The sequence below is a fragment of the Camelus dromedarius genome, chromosome 12, assembly GCF_036321535.1.
Source record: "Camelus dromedarius isolate mCamDro1 chromosome 12, mCamDro1.pat, whole genome shotgun sequence".
NCBI lineage: Eukaryota > Metazoa > Chordata > Mammalia > Artiodactyla > Camelidae > Camelus > Camelus dromedarius.
This window is the reverse complement of record NC_087447.1, coordinates 12,501-33,089: the sequence shown is the minus strand read 5'-3', so window position 1 is coordinate 33,089 and position 20,589 is coordinate 12,501. Positions and strand designations below refer to the sequence as shown.

The 20,589-nt window shown below is 54.6% G+C and overlaps 3 protein-coding genes across 6 annotated transcripts; 1 reads left to right on the top strand and 2 right to left on the bottom strand.

The window, feature by feature from the left end:
* Nucleotides 1-1,020: 1,020 nt before the first annotated feature.
* Nucleotides 1,021-18,645, top strand: BET1L (Bet1 golgi vesicular membrane trafficking protein like). 3 transcript variants are annotated; one of them, XM_064491893.1, is made up of 5 exons: nt 1,021-1,144; nt 2,336-2,427; nt 2,667-2,723; nt 2,854-2,953; nt 18,029-18,645. In XM_064491893.1, exons 1-5 carry the CDS (start codon nt 1,126-1,128, stop codon nt 18,271-18,273), a joined length of 513 nt encoding a protein of 170 aa, XP_064347963.1. In that variant the 5' UTR covers nt 1,021-1,125; the 3' UTR covers nt 18,274-18,645. The 3 variants fall into 3 exon arrangements, with proteins under 3 accessions (XP_064347963.1, XP_031304367.1, XP_031304368.1); XM_031448507.2 differs by lacking the exon at nt 18,029-18,645 and adding an exon at nt 3,528-5,299; XM_031448508.2 differs by lacking the exon at nt 18,029-18,645 and having other exon boundaries at nt 2,854-5,299.
* CIMAP1A (ciliary microtubule associated protein 1A) lies at nt 6,736-9,402 on the bottom strand. Of its 2 annotated transcripts, XM_010999552.3 has the most exons (6): nt 9,294-9,402; nt 8,910-9,110; nt 8,355-8,456; nt 8,091-8,212; nt 7,182-7,322; nt 6,736-6,825 (listed from the first exon to the last, which is right to left on the bottom strand). In XM_010999552.3, the coding sequence occupies exons 1-6, from the start codon at nt 9,400-9,402 to the stop codon at nt 6,736-6,738; spliced, it is 765 nt and encodes a 254-aa protein (XP_010997854.1). The 2 variants fall into 2 exon arrangements, with proteins under 2 accessions (XP_010997854.1, XP_010997855.1); XM_010999553.3 differs by lacking the exon at nt 7,182-7,322.
* On the bottom strand, nt 11,071-12,411 carry SCGB1C1 (secretoglobin family 1C member 1). Its single transcript, XM_010999554.3, has 3 exons — nt 12,357-12,411; nt 11,538-11,737; nt 11,071-11,103 (listed from the first exon to the last, which is right to left on the bottom strand). The coding sequence occupies exons 1-3, from the start codon at nt 12,409-12,411 to the stop codon at nt 11,071-11,073; spliced, it is 288 nt and encodes a 95-aa protein (XP_010997856.1).
* Nucleotides 18,646-20,589: the final 1,944 nt, after the last annotated feature.

Sequence of the window (20,589 nt, the reverse complement as noted above, 5' to 3'; positions counted from 1 at the left end):
GTCCCGGGGAAAGCCAGGGTGGAAAGGACTTAGCAGCCCCGGGACCACTTGATTTGTTAAACAGGCATTTGAGTGCCTACTACATGCGAGGAGCCAGGATGTGGGTGAACAGGACCCACAGGCCCCTGCCTTCATGAAGCTTATGTTCCAGAGGTGAAGACAAAGAAAAACAGGCAAATGAGACGACTTTAGGCACTCATAGTGCTGTGATTGAAGAAGAAAAGGGGCCTGATGGGCTTCAGAGGGGTCTGGGGAAGTGCCATTTTTGCTGAGACCGGACAATAAGAAGCGAGCCAGGAAAGGATCTGGGAGAAAGTCATTCAAGGCAGAAGGAGCGGCTAGTGCAGAGGTGGGAATGGCTGTGGTGGGAGAAACAGACCCTGATCACGTGCGGCGACTTCCTCGCCGTGTAAGCAGACACACGATCTGGCCTGGACTCAAGTTTCCTCTTTTGAAAAGCACAGATGATAAAAGTTCCCATTTAAGTTGTTTGCCAGTAGGACTAAATGACAGACAGCAAATGCTCTATTACGGTGGGTGGGTAACTTATACAGTCCATCCACTGGTCCATCTGCTTTGTGCCAAGCGTCTTGTCAGTGAGCGAGTGCAAAGGCCAGAAGCACCGGCTCCCACCGTCCCCACTCCCCCACGCTCCCACCCCTCTTCCTGGTCTCATTTTTCCTTCGGAGTGCTTCACCCTGCAACTTCTGCGGCGCCCGCTCGTTCTAGGCACCGATGGCCACTTTGTCCTGAGCCCGCGCCTTCACCGCACCGCAGCCGGGCAGGGGCGCGACCTGGAGCCTCTCCCGCCTGGGAAAGGGCCCGTGAGCTCTGTCCAGTCAGGACCCGACGCCGCCTTTGGCAGGAATGCCTGTGGGAATGTCTGTCGGCACCAAAACTGCCAGCTAAGACACTAACCACCCGGCAGTCCCAAGAGCCAACGGCCCGTCCCGCCCCCAAGCCGAGCGGCGGGTTCCCAGCGCCGCGCCCCCGCGAGCCGGACCTCGGCCGGAAGCCGGGGCTGCGGAGGAAGGGGCGGGGCCGGAAGCACCTTCCCGCGGCTGCGCCACGTCCGAGGAGGCTGTCCCGAGCTGGTGGCGGACCCCGGGGTCGGAGCTGAGCGCGATGGCGGACTGGGCTCGGGGTGAGCGCGGAGGCAGGTGGCGGCGGGACCGGCCGGAACCGACGCCGCCCCCCGCAGGAGCCGCCCTCGCCCGCCACCGCCCCGCTGGGTGGCCTCGGCAGGGAGACCCTGCGGGCGGGCGGAGCCCGGGCCGGGCGGGCCGGGCTGCAGCTGGCAGCTCCGTGGAGGGGTCGCTGCGGCTCTGCGGGCGCTCCCGCCCAGCTGCTCCGCGAAGCTGCGGGGGCCTGATCCCGCAGTCCCCACCGCCTCCGCCCCTGCGAGATGCTTCTGCTCGAGACCTCGGCCAGGCCTCCTGGTCGACAGGTCCCGGAGGGTAGCCCCCGAGGAGTGGGAGCTGCGCGTGACGGGAGGGCCCAGGCAGGCCTCGTACCGACTGGGGCTCGAGTTGCCCCATTTGCCGACTGGGAGCCCCTGTTTTCGTCTGCGAAATGGGATGCTGATGCTTGTCTCGCAGGGCTTTTGTGACCATTAAGGATACGAGCGGTCGGTAGGACGCTGACAGCTCTTGTTTTGGAGTGTGTACACGTCCATGATTCCTAGGGCTGCGTCCCTGTTAGATGAGTCACGTTGAAGCATCTGGCCCGAGGCAAATAGGTACTCTGAGCTTGGAGAGGTAGTTCTCACCCACCTGATAGGATGGTACTCCTGAATCATCAGACCCAGCCCGTGTCATGGGCCAGGTCTCAGCAAGCACCCTGCTCTGGGTGTCATACAAGACCCTATGTGGAATGCAGACGGAAGCAGACCTAGGTCCTGCTCTTGGGATCGACCCCTATTACTAAGTCTTTCCAAAGTCTTACCAGACTTTACTGGTTTTCTCTAAGAACAGGTCTCTTGTATGTCGCTGGTGACATCCATGGAGGGATGGTAAAAGTTCTGCCACAGAGCATCAGTAAGTGCTAGTTGGACTGAGCCCTCTGGAGGTGCCCACCCATCCCAGCCTGGATACCTACACTGGGCAGGTGCTCATGCACACTGTAATTCATGTGGCCTGCATTGTGTGTAAAGTCCATGTGTTGGACCCACGTGTTGGTGAGACCTGCTCAACACACAGGAAAGCCCAGTCCTCCCCGGACATGCCTTGGCCAGATAGGATTGTAGTGAGAGCCCTGAGGCCACAAAGGGCCGAGGTGCAGGGGTCAAGGGGTGCTTGTGGGTAGATGCATGCTCTCAGCCTCTCTCTTCTCTCAGCTCAGAGCCCTGGTGCTGTGGAGGAGATTCTAGACCGGGAGAACAAGCGGATGGCCGACAACCTGGCCTCCAAGGTCACCAGGCTTAAATCGGTCAGTGGTGGTCCTTTCTTTTCACCTCCACCTGGCACCCTGGAGCGGGGATCAGAGGGAGGGTACAGGCCTGGATGGGTTTCAGGTAGTTCCATTCTTGTCCCATCTATGGCAGCACTCACCTGCGTGAGGCCCAGGTGACACCTGGATCTCCTGATTTCTGTGGATTTTGTGGGAGGTCAGTTGCTGTCCATTATGTTTGTCCTGGCCTGACCCTGTTTCCTCTGTGTCCTGACCAGCTGGCCCTGGACATTGATAGGGATGCAGAGGACCAGAACCGGTACCTGGACGGCATGGTAAGGGTCTGCGGTTTGTGCGAGTGTCACAGTCAGCTCTGCCCCATACCACCTGCTGTGCAGGTCCCCACCTGTGTGCGTGTGTTGTGGCATCGCTGCCCTGTGTGACCATCCTGGGATTCCTCCTCAGGACTCGGATTTCACGAGCATGACGGGTCTACTTACGGGGAGCGTGAAGCGCTTTTCCACAATGGCGCGGTCTGGGCGAGACAACCGGAAGCTTCTGTGCGGTATGGCTGTGGGCCTGATCGTGGCCTTCTTCATCCTCTCCTACCTCCTGTCGAGGGCAAGGACGTGAGCCAGTGGGAACTGGCTTCTGTGGGTGCCTGGAGCACACAGAATCTTCCTCTGCCTGGCATCCTGGGCTCTGGAGGACCTGCCTACAAAATACTCTTTTGAAATGATGATCATGGCTTAGGACTCTTTTTCCTGTGTGGCTGGAAGCCTCTGACCCAGTGAGCTCATGTTAGCTTGTCCTGTGTGTGCAAGGGGCCCATCCCCTTTGGAAAACCAAAGCCCAGCTCTCTCTACCACCTTGAATGCTAGAAGCCCCAGTAGGGCCTGGTCTAAGCAGAGCACCTGGGAATGGACACGGCCACCTGTGACAGCAGGCTTTCCCCTGGCTCTCAGGGTTCTGACATCTCAAGGCTCCTCTGCCCTGTCCTTGTCTGGATAAGGCCACATCTGGTACTTGAGATGCCTGGAGTTGACACAGGAAGGGGGTGTGGCAGTGAACCTCGAACCATTGCCGTTACCTTCGACCAAGAGTCCTCGGTCTCAGAGATGGCATTTGTTCCTGTCCAGGGCTGCTGGGCACCAGTGGACCAGTGAGAGCCAAGGGTCCTGCCAAGGGGCCTCTGCCTGCCCTCCAGTTCCACGACTGAAGCCAGACCCTCAGGGAAGGCAGGGGGTTGTGGATGGAGGAGTGAACTGCAGCCTTGGCTGAAGGCACAGAGCCCAGATCCTTGTGGATCTGCCAGGCATATATCCAGGAGCAGAAGCTGACAATTTCTCAGGATTCAGGATCTACCTGGCACCAGAGACCAGATCTCTACAAACAGGCCCATCGGGCATTTCAGAGTCAGGCAGGGTGTGAGGAGGGCCTTGTGTGGTTATAGACAGGAAGCTTCAGGTAAGGGCTCTCTTCACAGAACCTATAGATTGCTTCTTGAGGGTCATGGGTAGTTTCCACCAAGCCTGGCCCTTCCACCTGCAACATCCTCTTGCTTCTCCCTGCACTCTCAGTCCCCACTTGGCCAGTCCCCTGCTCACACGAACTGAACCACAGGCCCAGACAAACCAGTGTCTTTTTCTTGCCCCACTGTGAGATCCCAGCATTCTTATCGTCACATAAAAACACCTGTAAGAAGCACATCATTAGCCCTGTGTCCTTTCTTCTCTGTATCCCCATCTTCTGCCATCTTGGTTACTCCCCCTTACTCCCCAAGGCCCATTGGCTCCCTGTCCACCTACTCGCACACTCATACCACTTGTGGTCACACATGTCAGCCACAGCCTGGCACCTGTGGGCCCCTGCCACCCGCCTCGCTCTGCCTCTGGCCACCTGAGCTGCTGCCGCTGCCGCTGCTGCTGCTGCTCCTCCTCTCCCTTGCTGTCCACCCAGCAGGCCTGGCTCTCATGCACTCACCGCAGCGCCCTTCTCTCTTCTACCCCACCTGGATGGGCCCCTCAGCCTCCTGAGGAGGAGGATCCCACCTCTGATTTCTGTTCTGACTGCCCCCACCCCCCCAGCATGTGCTGCTTTCTCACCCGGTGAGGTTGGTTTCCTTCCCTCCATGTCTCTGGGCTTGGCTGTTTCCCTGCCCTCCTTGAAACCCTTCACAGGCCCTGTGGCCTTGCCCTAGTCCGCACTGGCCCTGCGCACCACAGCTTTGGCTTAGTGCTCACTCATCTCAGGTTGAACCTCGTCGAGGGGACTGGCCCACTGCTCACCAAGCTCATGGCTGTTGCCCGTGTAGCATCTCCATCTGGTTGTTGCAGGCACTGCAGACACACCCAAACCTGAGCTCTGTGCCCCCCCCCCCCCGCCTCTGGGCCTGCTAACCTTGCTTCTTGAGAACGTGGCTCAGCCATGGCAGCCACGCCCCTGAGCACCAGAGGATGCTCTTACATGCTGGGCCCACTCGACTTGCCAACACAGACCAGGAGGAGTTTGCATGTCTAACTCGGTGTCCTCCAGGAGTGCTTTGCCATCTCAGACCTCTGGCTGCTACATTTTCTCTGCAGCCCTTCTATCTATTTTGGGGTCTGAGTTGTAGTTTCTCCAGTTTACTTTTTTGTTTCTCATTCTTACTGTTAGGATGAGTTCCTGAAGGGGCCGTGTGCCACTGTGTCAGTAGAGTTTCCTGCGAGGCTTTCTCCCTCCTCCCACTCAGCCTTATTCCTGTGGATAAGTCAGGTTTGTGGGTGTTGATCCCTAAGACTGTAAAGCAGAGCAGGACTTGGGGCCGCTCTGTGCCAAGTGAACACAAGCTGCCAGGCTCTATCCGTAAGTCAAGGACAAGGCATTTAGCAATAAAAATAATTTGGAATAAACAGCCTCGTGATGAAGTAAACACATAGTCTCTGGTGTTCTCGTCTCCTTGGGGGCTTCAGAGAGCTTTGTCTGGGACTGAGCCTGGCCCACAGACGGGCTGTGGGCACTGATGGTCTAGACTCTGCTTCTTTCCCCATCTCCAGTTCTCCTGGGCCCTGCTTCCCTCCTCACTCACTGCCTCAGGCAGGCAGACGTGGCCTCGCCACTTCCTGCTGCTGTACCTCTCTGTGCCTACCAAGGTTCTGTGACTCAGATGAGGGCATGATGGCATTACCTCCTCAGGATTAAATGCATGCGTGTGGGGTGTGTAGAATAAGTAGCCTGGCGTGGTCACAGCTGAGTGAGTCTGGGCAGCCGTGCTGTGCTTTGTGCAGCTACAGCCGGCAGTGCCGCAGGGGTGACGGGGCTCCTCACCCAAGGTCCTCAGTGACTTCTCTCCAGGGCTGGGGTGAAGTTTCGACTGCCCTCCTCAGAACTGGCCTTGGACTTAAGGGCACCCTCTGGAAACACTCCTCTTCATCCCAGCTCAGACACCCCTTCCCTGCCCACATCCCCCTATGCCTCCTGTGTTATTTTGATGTACAACTGGTCACCTTTAAACTTAGCCATTTAAAATTGCAATAATCATTTGTCTCTGATGGTTACCGCTGGTATCTGAGACAAGCACGGCGGTGACAGTGGTCTCTGCTCTGCGATGTCAAGGCCTTTTGAGAGGCTGGCACTGCCATCCCCTGAAGGCTCACTCGCATGTCTGCAGGCCGTTGCTGGTGCGGGCTGAGGGCCCGGCTGGTCACCGCCTTGCCGCGTGCTGAGCTTCCTCACAGAGAGGGGGACACCCGGGCAGAAGTAGTTTCCTTCGCATGTTGTGGGGTCTGACTCCAGAGGTCGCTTTATTCAGGACAGTCATAGGCTCTGGTCCAGATTCCAAGGGAGGGGCACTGACCCCATCTCGGCAGGGGAGAGTCAGTCACAGGGCAGTCTGACCCCATGGGAGGGGACGGATGCAGATGTGATCATCTTTGGAGGATACGACGAGTCGCAGAGGGCAGGGCTCAAGGCAGAATCAGAAGGGTGGGCACAGCGGCGTCTGATGCTCCCAAGCTCTCCTGTCTCCACTCAGACCCCAGGCCCTGGAAGCTAGGATGGGACCTGACGTGGGCGGGCCTGACAGCCTATGGGGGCCCCTTTCTGGAAAAGCTTGATCTTCCCCCAAGACAAACCCATTGCTAGTGGAATCCATGATTTATTATATATCTGGGCACTGCAGGAAACAAGTGTAGCAAATGGGAAAGTAACATAGAAAAAATAACTGGTCACGACCATCTGAACAAGCGTACTCTGCCCTGCAGGGCCAGTCCGGCTGCAGCCCAGCTGGTGGAGGGGGTGCCCAGGGGGCCTGCTGTCGGGGGAACAGGGTGTGCAGAGGCTCAGAGGGATGGGTGGGCTGGGCCGGGGCTATTCCACATCCACGACCAGTGGTGTCATATAGTCAGAGTGTTTGATGCCAAAGGTGACGATGGGGGCACAGGGCTTGGTCATTGTCACCTAGGGGAGGAAAGCCTGTGAGGAACTGGGACCCCTGCCCCTACCCCGCAGGCTCCGCCCTCACTGGGGCTGGGACTGCTGAGGGCATTTCTGCTTTCCCTCTTAAACCCTGGGCCACAGTGACCAGCAGGAAGTCCACACTGCCAGGCTTGACCACAGAGCAGCACTCACTGTCACTAGTGCGTGGGGGTACTGAGGGACACAGAGCCTGCCAGCCGGGGAGAGGTCTGGTGCCGGAATGCACAGCATTCTGAGGGTGCCTGGCCGCTGCGACTGTTACGGGCTCACAGCCCTTCCCCACGCCACCCCTCCGTGCCACATCAGCCACCCCACCCCGGGCTATGCTCCTGCCAGACCTTCTCAGGGCTGTGGGCTCCTGGCCCTGGCTTGAGAGTTTTGTCCCCCGGGGGCTCCACTCTGGCAGCCATGGTGTACTGTGGAGCCTTGAACTTAGTCACCTGGACGTCCGTCTGGCGGTAGGCCGCGGGACCCGGGGTCTGCGAGGTGAAAGAAGCTCAGAGAGGCTCAGCCTGCCAGGGCAGGGGACCCCAGAGGACAGGGCCAGCATCAGACAGTGGGTTTCTGGCCCAGTGTGTGTCTGTGTCTCTGCCTCAGGGGCCCCTTCTGTCTCCAGACGGCAGCCACACCATGGGACAATGCCCCAGTGTTGTGGGACCCCTTCCCTATGTGCGACATGACCCTCTCTTCAGCCTCACAGAGGCAATGACACCCTAGTCTGTGCCCGCCGCAGGCTTGTTCCTTCCATAAGTGTGTGTGAGAGAGGCCTCTTCCCAGCTGGAACGCTGTCCTGTGGGACTCAAGGGCCATGGGCTGGGCTGGTGCGGTCAGTGGTGCTGTGATGCCACTGTGCCAGGCTCCCCAGGCTCCCCAAGCTCCCGGGCGCATGAGCACCTCAGGGCCTTTGCGCTGACTGTTTCTGCAGCCAGAACCCTCCTCCCCCAAATATGTCACAGTTTATTTTTCTCCTCTTCTCAGCTTCCTACATGCCACCTATCTAAGACTGCTCCTCGCCCTTCAAGCAGCACCCCATAAACCCTTCCCTGTTCATCCCTCCTCAGTACTGTTTCTGTATGCATGCCTGGGTCTTGTCCTCTCTGTCCTTGTCCATTGTCTGCCCTCACCACTGGAATGTAACCCAAGGGTGGGTGGGGCTAGATGTGTGGCTGGTGGGTCCTAAGTTCTGGGGGAAGGGGTTATCTCTCTAGGGGGTAAGCAGTGCTCTGCCCCAGCTGGGCGACCCTTGCCTTGTGCAGATCATCGCTGAAGCTGCCCAGCTTGCTGCGGCCCTTTATGGAGAAGGAGGGCTGGGAGACCTTGCCGACAGTGTGGGGCCCCATCACCACAGGCAGCATGTAGGCGGCGGGGCCTGTGGGGTGCACGAGCATTGAATCCCAGACTGGGTTCTTCCCTGGGCTTTCCACCTACAGGAGGTCAGGCTGGGCCCCCTCACCCGCCCTACCCAGGATCCCCAACCCACTCAGCCCTGGGCCACTGGGGCTGCTGCAGACCTGGGGTGCTGTCCACTCGGAAGGTCTTGGTCCGGGCAGAGATGGAGTGGCGGGGTGCCGAGTCAAACACATGCCTGGTCGACTTCTCTGGAAAGTAGTCACCTGGGGGTGTTGGGGAGGCATGGAGTGGGTGTGGGAGGGTGAAGACGATCCAAACAGATGCCTGGCCCTGCTCAGGCACCTCAAGCAGGACCCCGACATTGCAGGCATGGGGCCTCTGGGCCCCAATGGGTGGTGACTGGGGTTGTTCAAGGGGTGTCCAGGATGGAAATGCTGGCTGCAGGAGCCCAGGAGACAGGGGCCAGTTTTGAGGAGGGAGGGTGGGTCTGATGTGGGCCTGGGGCGGTGACTTGGGCCGAGAACGCTGGGCATGAGAGTCTCAGAGGCTGCACTGGGGTCGCAGCTCCCCGACCCAGGCCTGATGGTGCCTCTTCACGAGGAGGAGGTGCGCCAGGAGGGCGGGGACAGTGGTGCTCCTCACACCCGTGGCTCACCAGGCCTGCAGTGGCCACCAACAGGGCTGGTCGGGGCTAAGGCTGGGCCAGGGCCCCTCACCGGGGCCGGGAGTCAGCATGGTCTTAGTGTGGTGGCGCCCCAGGATGGAGTAGGCAGGGCCGACGTCCTTGCCGGTCCTCAGTATCTTGGGGTTCACGCTGTAGCGGGGCCCCGGGGAACAATTCTCTGCCAGGAGCATGGGGGCCCCTCGGAAGCTGTAGGCGGGTGCACGCAGTTTGGTGGGCGTGTGCTTCACAAAGCCTGTGGTGGGGGTGGCAGGGGCTCTGAGCAGCCTGGAGCCAGACCCTGCCCTTTCCCCCGCCCCCCATTGACCCAGAGGGGTGGATGGGCTGGGAATCAGGGATGAACCCCAGCCCTCCCCAGGCCCACCCCAGATCTGGCTCCTGCCCCACCACTGTCCCTCCCAGGCTCCCGAGCACTTACCCATGGTGGGTGGAATCAGGTACTTGGGTCCAGGGCTGCTGTATAGCGCCATGATAGGCCCCCGGGGGCGATGGGGCCTCCAGGCACCCACCCATACCTCCTCCGCCATGACTGGCTCTGTCCACGGATGAGAGGGTGACCAGGTGCTGGGAGGCCCAGGTCCTCCACCCTTATCCCAGCCTTTGCCCCCACTGACGGACAGAACTGCATCTCACAGCCTCCTCAACAGGGTCTCAAGCTGGGGCCCAGACTCAAGAGCGGTGGGAGTTTCTGCTTTGAGCAGTGGGTCTCCTCTGCAGCACCAGCCACAAGAAGGGGAGCATCATCCCTCGGGGACAAGCCCTTAAGAGGTGTCTCTCAGCACTCACCAGCCACCCTCTTTGGCTCTAAGGGGGTCTGGGCAGGTTCCTCCTACTCAGAGGACCCTGGGTGTGACTAGGCAAGGAGCAGTCGGCAAAGGTGGGGAACCTCTTGGATGAGACTCTGCCATGGAGGCAGGGAGGGACCACTCCGGAAGGGCCCTTACCTCTTTGGTCCAGAAGCAGCACTCAGAGAGACCTACGGACCCAGCCTCCTCAGAGGCGGTCCTGCCACGCCAGCCTTGCTGCCAGGGAGTTCCAGAAAAGGAGCATGGAGAGGAAGGCCTCTCTTTCTCTCTCTTCTCCCCCTGGGGGCTTCAAGAATTGGGGAGGGGTCCCGGCCCCTGAGCTCTAGAATGTGGTTCTGTGGGTAGTAGGTTCTAGATCACCGCATGTATGATGGAGACAATGGCCTGGGCCCAAGGGACCCCACCCTTGCCATGCACGGTTCGGGTCCCAGGACTTTGCTTCACTCCTCGTGGTAGTGCGCAGGACAGAGGTGCAGGGGGCAGGAAAGAGGACAGCTAGGTCCTGGACTGGGACAGTGAAGCCTTGGGCCCCAGAGCCAGAGGGGCCCAGGAGTGAAGGTCGTGAGGGGCAGGCCTGCCCCCGGTGGAGACCACTGAGCTGGGGAAACTGAGGCACAGCAGGCTTTGACCTTTGAGGGTCCTGGGATTCAGGGTGCAGTAGGGTCTGTGCTGGCGGGGGGTGGGGTGGGAGCTGGCACGGGTTGCTTCTGCTTTCCTGAGGGACCCTCCTCTGACCTTGCTCTCCCTCCTGCTCATGATGGCTGTGCCCACCCGTCGGACACTGAGTGCCCTCATTAGCAGTTTCCTCTTGGGGCTCCGGCTAGGGCTCTGCTTTTTTCCTTTGGTGACTTCTCAACACCCTAACCCGTGCCACGTGCATATTGTGCATGTTTACTGTCTCAAAACAATAGTTTTCAGATGCAGGTGCCCCCACCCAGCCTGTTACCCCAGCCCTGGCCACTTTGTTTCTGGGGCTCTTTGCCCCTCCCTGCTCTGAGCCTCTGCCCCTGCCTCCGCCCGCTGCCTCTGCAGACCTTCTTGGGTCCTGACACCTCCCTGCACTCACAAGTCTGCCTGTCTGTCTATCTTGCTCTGTCCACCTGCCAACATGGGCATCTGCCTGGGTTTCCATTGGTGGGTCCACCCTCTACGTGGGGTCACTTGTAGTGCATGCTCCACTCACGTGACCCTATGTAGGTGCGTCTGTATGAGCGTGTAGTCGTGTCCCTGAGGGTGGGGAGAGACAGGAGCCAGAGCCTGAGCTACAGGAGACTTTATTGATTGGATGGTTTGAGGATAAAGTCAGGCTTGGAGAAGTGGTAGGGGTGGAGTTGCCGTGGTTGCTTGTGTAGCTGGTCCTACGGCTGCTTGGAGCCATGTCTGCGTCCACTAGGAGCCATCCTGACTGCCCAGCACTTGCACCTGGAAGGCAAACATGTGTGGGCCAAGAGTCCCGGGGGCCCCATGTCTGGTGGTCAGTGACCAGGCAGACAGGCCCAGGCCAGCTTCTGGGGGGATGGTGAGCTCAGCACGGTGCAGCCAGTCCCCTCCTAGCAGCTGGGGAAGCAGTGTGTGCATGTTTGAGTGTGTGTGTGTGTGTGTGTGTGCGCGCGTGCATGCATGTGAGCCCAAGGGGAGGCTGGGGGCTGCTCTGCAGGCAGTGAGGTCTGAGGTGTCCACCTCTGCTGGCTGAGGCAGGTCAGGGTGTCTGTGGGGTGGTAGGGTATGGGGTCACTGCATTGGGTGAGCGATCATGGCCACGGCATTTGGTGGAGGGCCTGAGGAGTAGGGCTGTGGGTCTTGCTGGGGCTTTAGGCTTCTAGGGATCGGAGTGCTTCCACCCCCCACCATGGTACCAGCAGCTTGATGAGCTCCGCCTTGTGCATGGGCTGCAGGCCATCTATGCAGGACTTGAGTTCGGCCATTGCTGCCTTGGCATCTGCATTGACGTTGTACTGGCCCAGGGGCCCTTCATAGAGCTCCTCTGGGGACCCCACCAGCAGCGTTTGCAGGAAGTCCATGAATATCTCATTGGTGTCCTCCCCTGTGGCCAGCCCTGTGTTGTGGGGACAGGATGATGCCATTCCAACCCCAGCCCTAGACCTCCCAGTGCTCCAACCTTGGGGGTCTCCAGACCTCCCCCACCAATGCCCACCTCACCTGCCCCAGCTCTTCCTCCACAACACCCCTCGCCTCCACCTGCCCACAGACCCCTCCTGTCACTCCTAAACTCAGCTGCCTCTTTCCACTCTGGGCTCTCCAGCATCGCTAGGGAAGGGAAGTCAAGCCTTGGACGTAGTGGAAATGTCCCCTCCGTGTGAGGTTGGCTGACCTGGGGCTTGGATCCGGGTCAGGGTCAGCCTGGGCTAGGCTGGGTTAGTGATATTGGGCTTGGTGGTGACACTGGGGCTGGGACAGAGGCTGAAGCTGGGCTGGGGTTGGGGCTGCTTTGGCTTGGTCTTTGGTTGGGGTGGGGTTGTGTGGGGACTGCGGTGAGCAAGGGCACCAGGGTTGTTGCCGACATCTGTGTTCTGTGATGAAGGAGGGTTGGGGTGCCTGGGAAGGTGGCACCAATCACTGTGGGGGCCCAGTACCTGGATTTCTAGCTTCCCAGGCTCCCGCCCATCCCCCGTGCACCCTCCCCCTCCATGTGCTGCCTGTGGGCGCAGACTCACCGCAGGTGCAGAGCCAGATGAGGGCTGCGAGCAGGAGGGCGCGGCTCCCCTTCATGGCCAACAGTGGCGGCTCCTCAGGAACAGCCTCAGACGGCTTTATGCCTCACACACACACTGTCCTGGGGGCGGGCCCGACCTGCCCATCAGGTCCTGGCCAGTGAAAGCACAGGTGCGGCAGCCGAGGGTGTGTCCTCACCTCGCCCTGCGGGGGGGTGCCGAGCAGCAAGGGGTCTGGGGTGTTGTGAGAGGGTGGCTGGCAGACCATTCGGGGTGGGTGGACACAGGTCAGGGGTCAACATGAGCCTGGTCAGTGAGGAGGGATGGGGTGGGGAGGGAGGCCGAGGGCCTCTGGCCTTGCGTGGCTTGTGGCTGAGAGAGGCAGGCTTTCACGCTGGGCCCAGGCATTTCTTTTGGGCTGGGAATCTCCTCCCTACTCAGCGCACTTCATGGGCTGGCATTAGGCCGAGTCCTGAGACAGCCTGGAGGTCTCCAGTGGGGCAGGGGTGGGGGATTTCCTGGGGGCTTCCAGGAGCCTATGGATCTGTGTGGTGGGAGATGGGCCCAGGGCCACAGGAGGCCTGAAGTGGGCAACCGTGTCCAGGGAACAGAGAGTGGGCCTGAGAGTGACCAAGGCGCCAAGAGCTGTGCCATCTGTGGGGCCTGGTGGGATCACCTTGTCACCGCAGGAGGTGAGGAGGGGCTACAGTCTGAGACTCAGCTTCCCTCTGTGGTCAGTTCAGCTCAGGGCAGTCCAGGATCTGGGGGAGACAGTCCAATGTTACGATGGAGAAAGGGGGCTGGGGTACCTGGGCCACTAACCAGATGCCCCAAGAGCAGTGCTGGAGTCTGGCCCTTCCTTCGTGGGCCCGGCCCCTCTTCCCCTGTCCCGTGCTGCCACCTGGTGGCTGATGGCATCCTGCAGGACAGGCCCGGGGGCTCCTCATTCAGCACTGACTTGCACCTCACCAAACCTCCAGACTGACCACGTCTGGGCTAGTTACCACGACATCACTAGCCACCCTGCCCCTCACTTGCCTCCAGCCGGCCCTCAGTCTGTCAGACTGCAGGCCCTTGTGTCCCCCAAGCGCATGGAACTTCTCATTCATTCAGGTGCCTGTTCATAACAGGTATTCTGAATCCCCTTCGCTAACGTGAAATGAAATCCTACTCACACACATAGTTCCCAGGAAATAGGAGACGTGATGTAAGATGAGCTCATCTGTAGCAGACAAAGTGGCTGTGTGGATGAGACTGACTGGGCAAATCGGAGCCCCTAGTCCCCAAGGGCCCGGGGGTTCTGGTCAGCGGGACAGCCTTTGCTCTGATTGAGCTGTGATGGACCTATCATCTTCTTTAGCTCAGTGGTCCTCTGGCTGCTTGCTGGGTTACCTGGAGAGATGTTTCAAAGTGCTATGCTGGGCTTTAGCAGAGCCCAGACCCATGGAAGCAGGGTCCCCAGGGGTGGGGCTGAATCCCTCCAGTCCTGATGGGGGTCCTTCTGCCCAGCATCCATTCCCCTTCCTCTCCACTTTTCTCCCAGCCTCCAGGGTGCTGGTTTGATATATCAAAACCACTTTTTAATGACTTAAGTGAAGTTGTTTTAATCCACTTAGTTATGACAGAGACCAAAAAAAGTTGTTTCGGAAAGTAAACTTGTTTTGATCTAAGAATGAAGTGAGCTGTGTCAGGATGTCACTCCCCAGCCACAGGGGACTGGATGTCAGCTCCTGGTTGGTTAAGTCGACTCTCTCTCGAACCTCACCTTGGGTGGCTCCTTAGTGCTGCCGTGACTTCTAGACCCCCAGGATGGATGTCCTCAACATATGTGCGATGGCTGTGGTCACAGTGCCCGGGAGGTCTTACCCTCTGGGCCTCAGCTCTTGTTTCACTGAGAAACTGAAGTAATCAGAAGAAAAACTACACAGTGCTATCAGCAAACCTACCACCCTGCCTTCATTTCCAGGTTAGTGTTTCCTCCTGCTGCAGGAGAGGACCTGTCTTCACACACACCATTGGCGGGCCTCCTGTCACTTCTCCCCAGATGAGGGCTCTGTCACCTCTTTCTGCAGTGTCATGTCTCCTCTCTACTGCATCATTCTCACCAGCATTTGCTCATGCTGTACCATCACCCATCTTTAAGCAAAATACATCAAAATAAAGGCACTCCCTGAATGCTAGTGCTGGAGGCTCCCCGGGCTCCTCAGACCACTGTCCCTCAGCTCTATCTCGCTTCAGGCCCCCAGAGGCTCCCAGCCTTCTGTTTTCTAACGGGAGGGAAAAATGGATTCTACGTTCATTAGCTTTCTAAGCCTGGAACTTCTTTTAATGGAAAATTATAGTCAAAACTTCCTTTCCAAAAAAAAAAAAATCCCACAATGTTCTATCAATTCATGATGTATTTGGTTATAATTCTCCCAGATGTGCAAATACCAGGATTATATTTGTTGCCACCTGAAAATTGGCAGTTGCCGTCCGGCTCTGCTTGGATTAAATCATGAGCCGCTGCAGCCACTGACAGATATTACTATCCATCTCCAGAAATTTTTTATTTTCCTCAAGTGAAACTCTGTATCCTTAAGCACTAACTCCCATCGGCCCCTGGGAACTAATTTTTGTCTTTAATCTCTGAATTTGACTTTTCTGGATACCTCATGTAATTGGAATCATATGTTTGTCCTTCTGCGACCAACTTACTACATTTAGCATTGTGACTTTCAGGTTCATTCGTGCTGAAGCATGTGTCAGTATCACTTGAGCTTTAAGTGCTGGATCATATCACATTGTGTATGGACCACACTTTACTTACCTTTCACCTGTCGTTGGATACTTGGGTAGTGGTGAATAATGCTTCTATGGATATGAGGGTATAATCATCGGTTCCAGTTCCTGCTTTCAAGTGTTTTGAGTATATAACATGTGACTTGACAGAGCACATGCTAACTCTGTGTTTCAGTTTTTGAGGAACTGTGACATTGTTTTTCATGGTGCATGCACCATTTTACTGTGTTCCCTTTGTGGCAGAACCATATAGTGGTTTATGGATCTATGTCATTTCGTTGGTCCATTCTCCAGTTGATGGACATTTGAACTGTTTCTATCTTAGGCTACTGTGAACAGTGCTGCTATCAACATGTGTGTACAAGATATTGTTTAGGTTATGTTTGCCATGTTAGGGTTAGGGCTGGAATTGAGGTTGGGGTTAGGGTTAGGGATTAGGGTAATGTGGGTTAGGGTTAGGGTAAGGGTCAGGGTTTAGACTTTACATCCTTTGAACAGTAACAATCATGTGGATGGTGCAAATGGATTTTAATTTTTGCTCTAAATCCAATTTCTGTCAGTGTGTTTTGTTAAGGAAGTGTTTGTAGGCTAGACGTGATTCTCCTTTGTCTTTCAATTTATCAGCTGAGAGGTTTCAACAGGATCTTTGTTTTAGGGTGAGAACCTTAAAAAAAATTCCTGGCAAATATCATCTTGTCAGGTATTTGGCTAGGACAACCAGTAAATTCTCCTGGCAGTATTGAACCCCCTTTTTTTTTCTTCCCAGGGGGTTCCAAAGGTGTACCTATTCCAAATGCGACTCAAAACCAATGAGCCTTTTTATAGCTTAACCATGGACAAAAAAGATGTCACTAAAGAAGGTGAGAAAAGGGAAGTTCCCCATCATCCAGAGTCCCTCCCAAAGAGCCCACTGAAGTAAAGAGGAGATGAACGAGAGAAAAGGTTTATTTCTATGCACACAGGAGCCAACCGGAAAAGCAACCACCATGTTAAATGGTGGAAGGTAAAGGCTTACAGACCTAACTGAATAGAGCAAGAGGAGAGGGGAGTACCCGCTTCTATGGGAGGAGCAGACAGATTGTTTCTGGAAAGACAAACAGGTTCTGGGGAAAGCAATGGGATATAAGAAAGCCTGTGATAGTACTCATCAGCACACAGAGGAGTGATCTTTGCATCTTCTTCAGGCCCTGGGACGCCGCAGCGAAGGGACTTGTGGTCGGTTTACTCCTGGCCTCTCTCCCGGGAATAGAAGCCACTCTGACGAGGGAATTGATGGCCGCGGTCATGTCACAGAAGCTTCTGCTTTTGCTCAGATGAGGGGAGCTCCAGGAAGGCTTTTCTTCTCTGTCTGTTGACTCTCAGGTGTCTTCAGCTGGAAGTGTCTTTCTACCACTGTGGGGTTCTGCCTGGCTTTCCATTCCTTGAGCTTCGTTCTTCTTTTTCAAGAGTCCCTGATACAGTCTGAGCCCCTTGGATTTCCCACATGGATTTTAGGTGGTTGTCAATTTCTGCAAAACACCACCTGGGGCTTTGGGAGGGACTCTTTGAACCCTTACAGCTATTCGTGGAATATTGGCATCTTAATAAGCCTCAAGCCATCTGCTCCATGAGTATGGGGTTATTTTCTGTGAATGTAGGTCTTTCTTAATTTCTCTCAACCAGATCACTCAACTATTGTAGTTTTCAGTGTCCAAGTCTGGTACTTCTTCTACTGGATGCTGATTCAGGATGTACACGACCTCCTGGAGAACCTCCGCTGCCACGGGGCTGACTTGGAACTGAGTCCTGAGAAGGTTTTACTCTTTACTGACTCCTTTAGAATTCATTCTTTTACTTTCATAAACGCTTATTGTCCTTGTAATAAATATTTTAAAAATAAAAACCATACACTTAAAAAAACAACACACTTTAATTATTCCATAGATGAGTAATGAATGGATCACATGTAACATATAATTGTAATCCTTTTAGAATTAGTAAAGTAATACAGACACATAATAAAAAATTGAAATATCACCTAAAGGAGAAAAGAAGAGATTTGCAACTGTCACCTGCAGAGGTGACCATCATGAATGGTTTGGTGCACATCTCTTAGTCTCTGTCTCTCTTATTCTGTCTCTTTCTATCTCTGTCTCTCACACACTCACAATCATTTACATCTATGTTGATTTCACACGTATGTGGTCATACAGATGGGACCCTGGATGCAGACAGTGGGTCCACGTACATCTACCCTGAGGGGTCCCCTGACATCAGGTAGAGACCCTGCACCCACTTCTCCAGCTGCACAGCATTCATTCACCCATATGGACCAGAGCTGATGGATCCCATCCCCTTTCCATTAACATTAGTGTTGCTTCCAATTCCCTTCTGTGTTAACCGCGCTGTGATGAACACTCTTGAAAAGACATCTTTGAAAAGTTTTGCAAGAACTTCGGTGGGACCGACTCTAGGAATCAGCAGTGCTGGGAAAGGGATGCACCTGTGGCACTTTGATGTGTCCTGCATCCTGTTCTCCCAGAGAGGAGTGTCCACTCACGCTTCCCTCCAGGGGATCTGCTGGGGCCCTTGCCTCCTCACGTTGTCACCAAGCTAGAAACCTGCCAGTGTGACGGTGACCAGTGCTGTCTCCACAGGGTCTCCGTCTGCCTGTATCCTCACCTGAGAGGTCGAGCGTCTCTAACACACACTGGCCGCCTGCACTGCCTCTCATTGGAACTGCCCATGTCTGTTCTGTTTCTGTTTAGAACACTGGGTTTCGAGAGGTTTTTGGGCCACAGGGATGTGACCTTGGGTTCTGAGGAACGCTTTTTCCAGGTTCTGGTTTGTCTTTCCAGCTGTCTTTCTGGGATTTTGCTTGTTTTTTTTATTTGTTCGGTTTTGTTTTGCCACAGGAAGAGCTAAGCATCTCCCTTCTGTCTTCTGGCGGTGGTGTCACGGCAGAACAGCAGTGTCTACCCCGAGGTTACGCACACAGCTACTACAAGGGCCTTGTTTTGTACATCTCATCTTCAACCCACCTGGATTTCCCTTTCAAATAACAAAAATGCTATTTCAAGTAAAAACAAAAAAATTCACCAGCCCCTGCTTAAAATATGTGGGCAGACACGGAAAGCCCCCTTTTGTATGGTTTCATTGATGGCGAACATGCAGGAGAGGTGAAGAAACCCAGAGAGAGAGAGGACTCGGGTTGTCAGGGGCTGGGGGAGGGAGGAGGGGAGTGTGTGCTTTGGTTACAGGGTTTTACTTGGAGGAAAGAAATAGTCTGAAACTAGACAGTAGTGATGATTGCACAGCATTGCGAATGCACCTAATACTCCTGAATTGCACGATTTAAAAGGGAAAAAGCCTAAATTTTATTACCACAAACTTACTCTCCACTTCCTGGAGAGGGATGCAGCTTTCCCAGGACCCAGGAGTCTATTTCCCAGTGGGACAGGCCACAGGAGTCCCAGGCACATCAGCGGCTGGAGGCCTCTTTCCACTTCTCTAGCAGGACTCACGGGTGAGAAGTGGGGGTGGGGGTCCCTGGGGGAAGTTGGATGAAGCTGCCCCTATAAATAGATGGGGAGGGGACCTGCTGCAACCTTCTCTGGCCAGACTTGAGATAACACTGGTGCTCACAACCCAGGGCTGGAGCCAACACAGGAGACCCCCCACTGGGCCCCAGGATGTTAGGGAGATGTCTCCATCCCTCTTCATAAATCAGAAAAGACCAGCTCTGAAATCCCTAAACTCCATGAAGCTCACTGACTCTCAGCTGTGACCATTTTCCTGGGTCGTCTCAACTTCTTAGCAGAAATCTTCGTCCTCCTTGGAATTTGGGAGCATTTACACTTGGGTCTCACCTTGTCATTAGCGCTCATGGACGTGCTGAATTCGTGGAATCTTCCAGAAGAATCACCCATGCGTCTGAGGAGGATTCTGCTGTGTCTGACATCTCTCAGCCACACCTGGGCTTGTAGACCACCTCTCGATAATTCATCTTACAGCTTAGTAAATATTTATGGACTCTGACTTCAAAAGAAATCCTATTATGAATACTGGAAAAACCATGTGTTTCCAAGTCAGTGTTTCAAAAACTTGGTTTATATTTTTCTGCAAAGATTTCTGTCTTTCAATAAAATCTTACTTTCTGCTGTTGTTTTAAAAACAAGAAAATTAACCTTTAAAGATTCTTTATGCTTTTGAATACATGAACCTTTATAACCAAAACAAGTAAACTTTCAATTTCATGTTCTCATTGACTTTTTGGAGGAGGAACACGTCTGCCCATGTCTCTGATTGAGAAGTTGCAGTGGGACTAATGGGATGTGAGTGGGTTTCGCTGCACCCTGCCCTGGCGGTGCGGCCTTGTGCAGCCTGGTCTGAGGCAGGGCTCACAGGCTGCACTCGGATCCCCTTAATGAGGGAGAACTTACAAATTCTCCAGAAAGTAAGCAGCCTGCAAGGTTCCCAGAGTCTCATTGCAGTGTCTACAACTTGTTAGCATTGAAGAATTACTTCCGAACAACTCTTCAGATAGAAATTAAATGACAGAAACAATTTTGTTTTACTTTTTTAAAATGGAAAAGAATTCAACAATTTAAAGAATTGTTAAAGATGCTTTATTCATTTTACAAACTAGAATATTAAAAGCTTGAAGCACTTTATGAAGAACTATCATTTGCCACCTGTTTAAAAAAACAGATTTAATTTTATTGTAAATCTTAGGAGTATTTAAATTTTACCCACAGCTCGTTCAAATAAGTAGCATTTAATTAAATGGAAACAATTATACACATCGAATTCTAATCTAAAAAGTGCTAACTGGCCATCTAGTGACATGGGCATGTTACTCCTTTATCCTCGGGTGCAAGAAATTCTAGTTTCAGGTGATTTTTAGCTTTAAAAAATTGTCTACTCTTACGGAATTTAAACAAAATTGTCACTTAATATTTGAAGATGAACATTTCACATAAATTAATCTAATAATAGCAACACATCGCATTTACAAAACCTCTGTGATAATGGCAGGTTGTTCATTTTGAAATCCTGGGCCACGGTTTCTAGGTTCACTGTTTGCCCTAAGGCTCTGATATAAAGTGGCTTATTTTCCTCAGGGGCAGCTGAGGCCAAGCTGTGGGCTCCAAGCTCCCACCCACCCGCTCCCAGCCTGCTGGTGGGGAACCGCTGGGAAGTCCTGCTCCGACCACTCGTCCTCAGAGGGAAGACCTGGGCTCCTGTACGGATAGGTCAGCACGGAGCAGACTGCTGGGGAATCTTGGTTGCATTTGCACAATAAGCTAAGTGGTTAGTCTTAGATTCATAGCTTCAGATACATTTGTTTTTAATATTTTGCTCTTGGAATACAAAAAGTGAAGTGTGGTTTTCTATATAAGCAAAATGACTTAAGAACAAATGGTCGACAAAAGGCTCTGAAATACGGGGTATGTTTTCTGTTTGTTCCTCACCC

Coding starts and splice junctions, on each gene's coding strand:
- BET1L (XM_064491893.1), top strand. Junction 2,724..2,853: donor ACCGGTACCTGGACGGCATG/GTAAGGGTCTGC, acceptor ATTCCTCCTCAG/GACTCGGATTTCACGAGCAT. Junction 2,954..18,028: donor CAACCGGAAGCTTCTGTGCG/GTATGGCTGTGG, acceptor GTTTTGCCACAG/GAAGAGCTAAGCATCTCCCT.
- CIMAP1A (XM_010999552.3), bottom strand. CDS start 9,402: ATGGCGGAGGAGGTATGGGTGGGTGCCTGGAGGCCCCATCGCCCCCGG. Junction 9,111..9,293: donor CCTGATTCCACCCACCATGG/GTAAGTGCTCGG, acceptor CCCCCACCACAG/GCTTTGTGAAGCACACGCCC. Junction 8,457..8,909: donor CATGCTGACTCCCGGCCCCG/GTGAGGGGCCCT, acceptor CAACACCCCCAG/GTGACTACTTTCCAGAGAAG.
- SCGB1C1 (XM_010999554.3), bottom strand. CDS start 12,411: ATGAAGGGGAGCCGCGCCCTCCTGCTCGCAGCCCTCATCTGGCTCTGC. Junction 11,738..12,356: donor CATCTGGCTCTGCACCTGCG/GTGAGTCTGCGC, acceptor CCCACAACACAG/GGCTGGCCACAGGGGAGGAC. Junction 11,104..11,537: donor CGGAGCTCATCAAGCTGCTG/GTACCATGGTGG, acceptor TTTGCCTTCCAG/GTGCAAGTGCTGGGCAGTCA.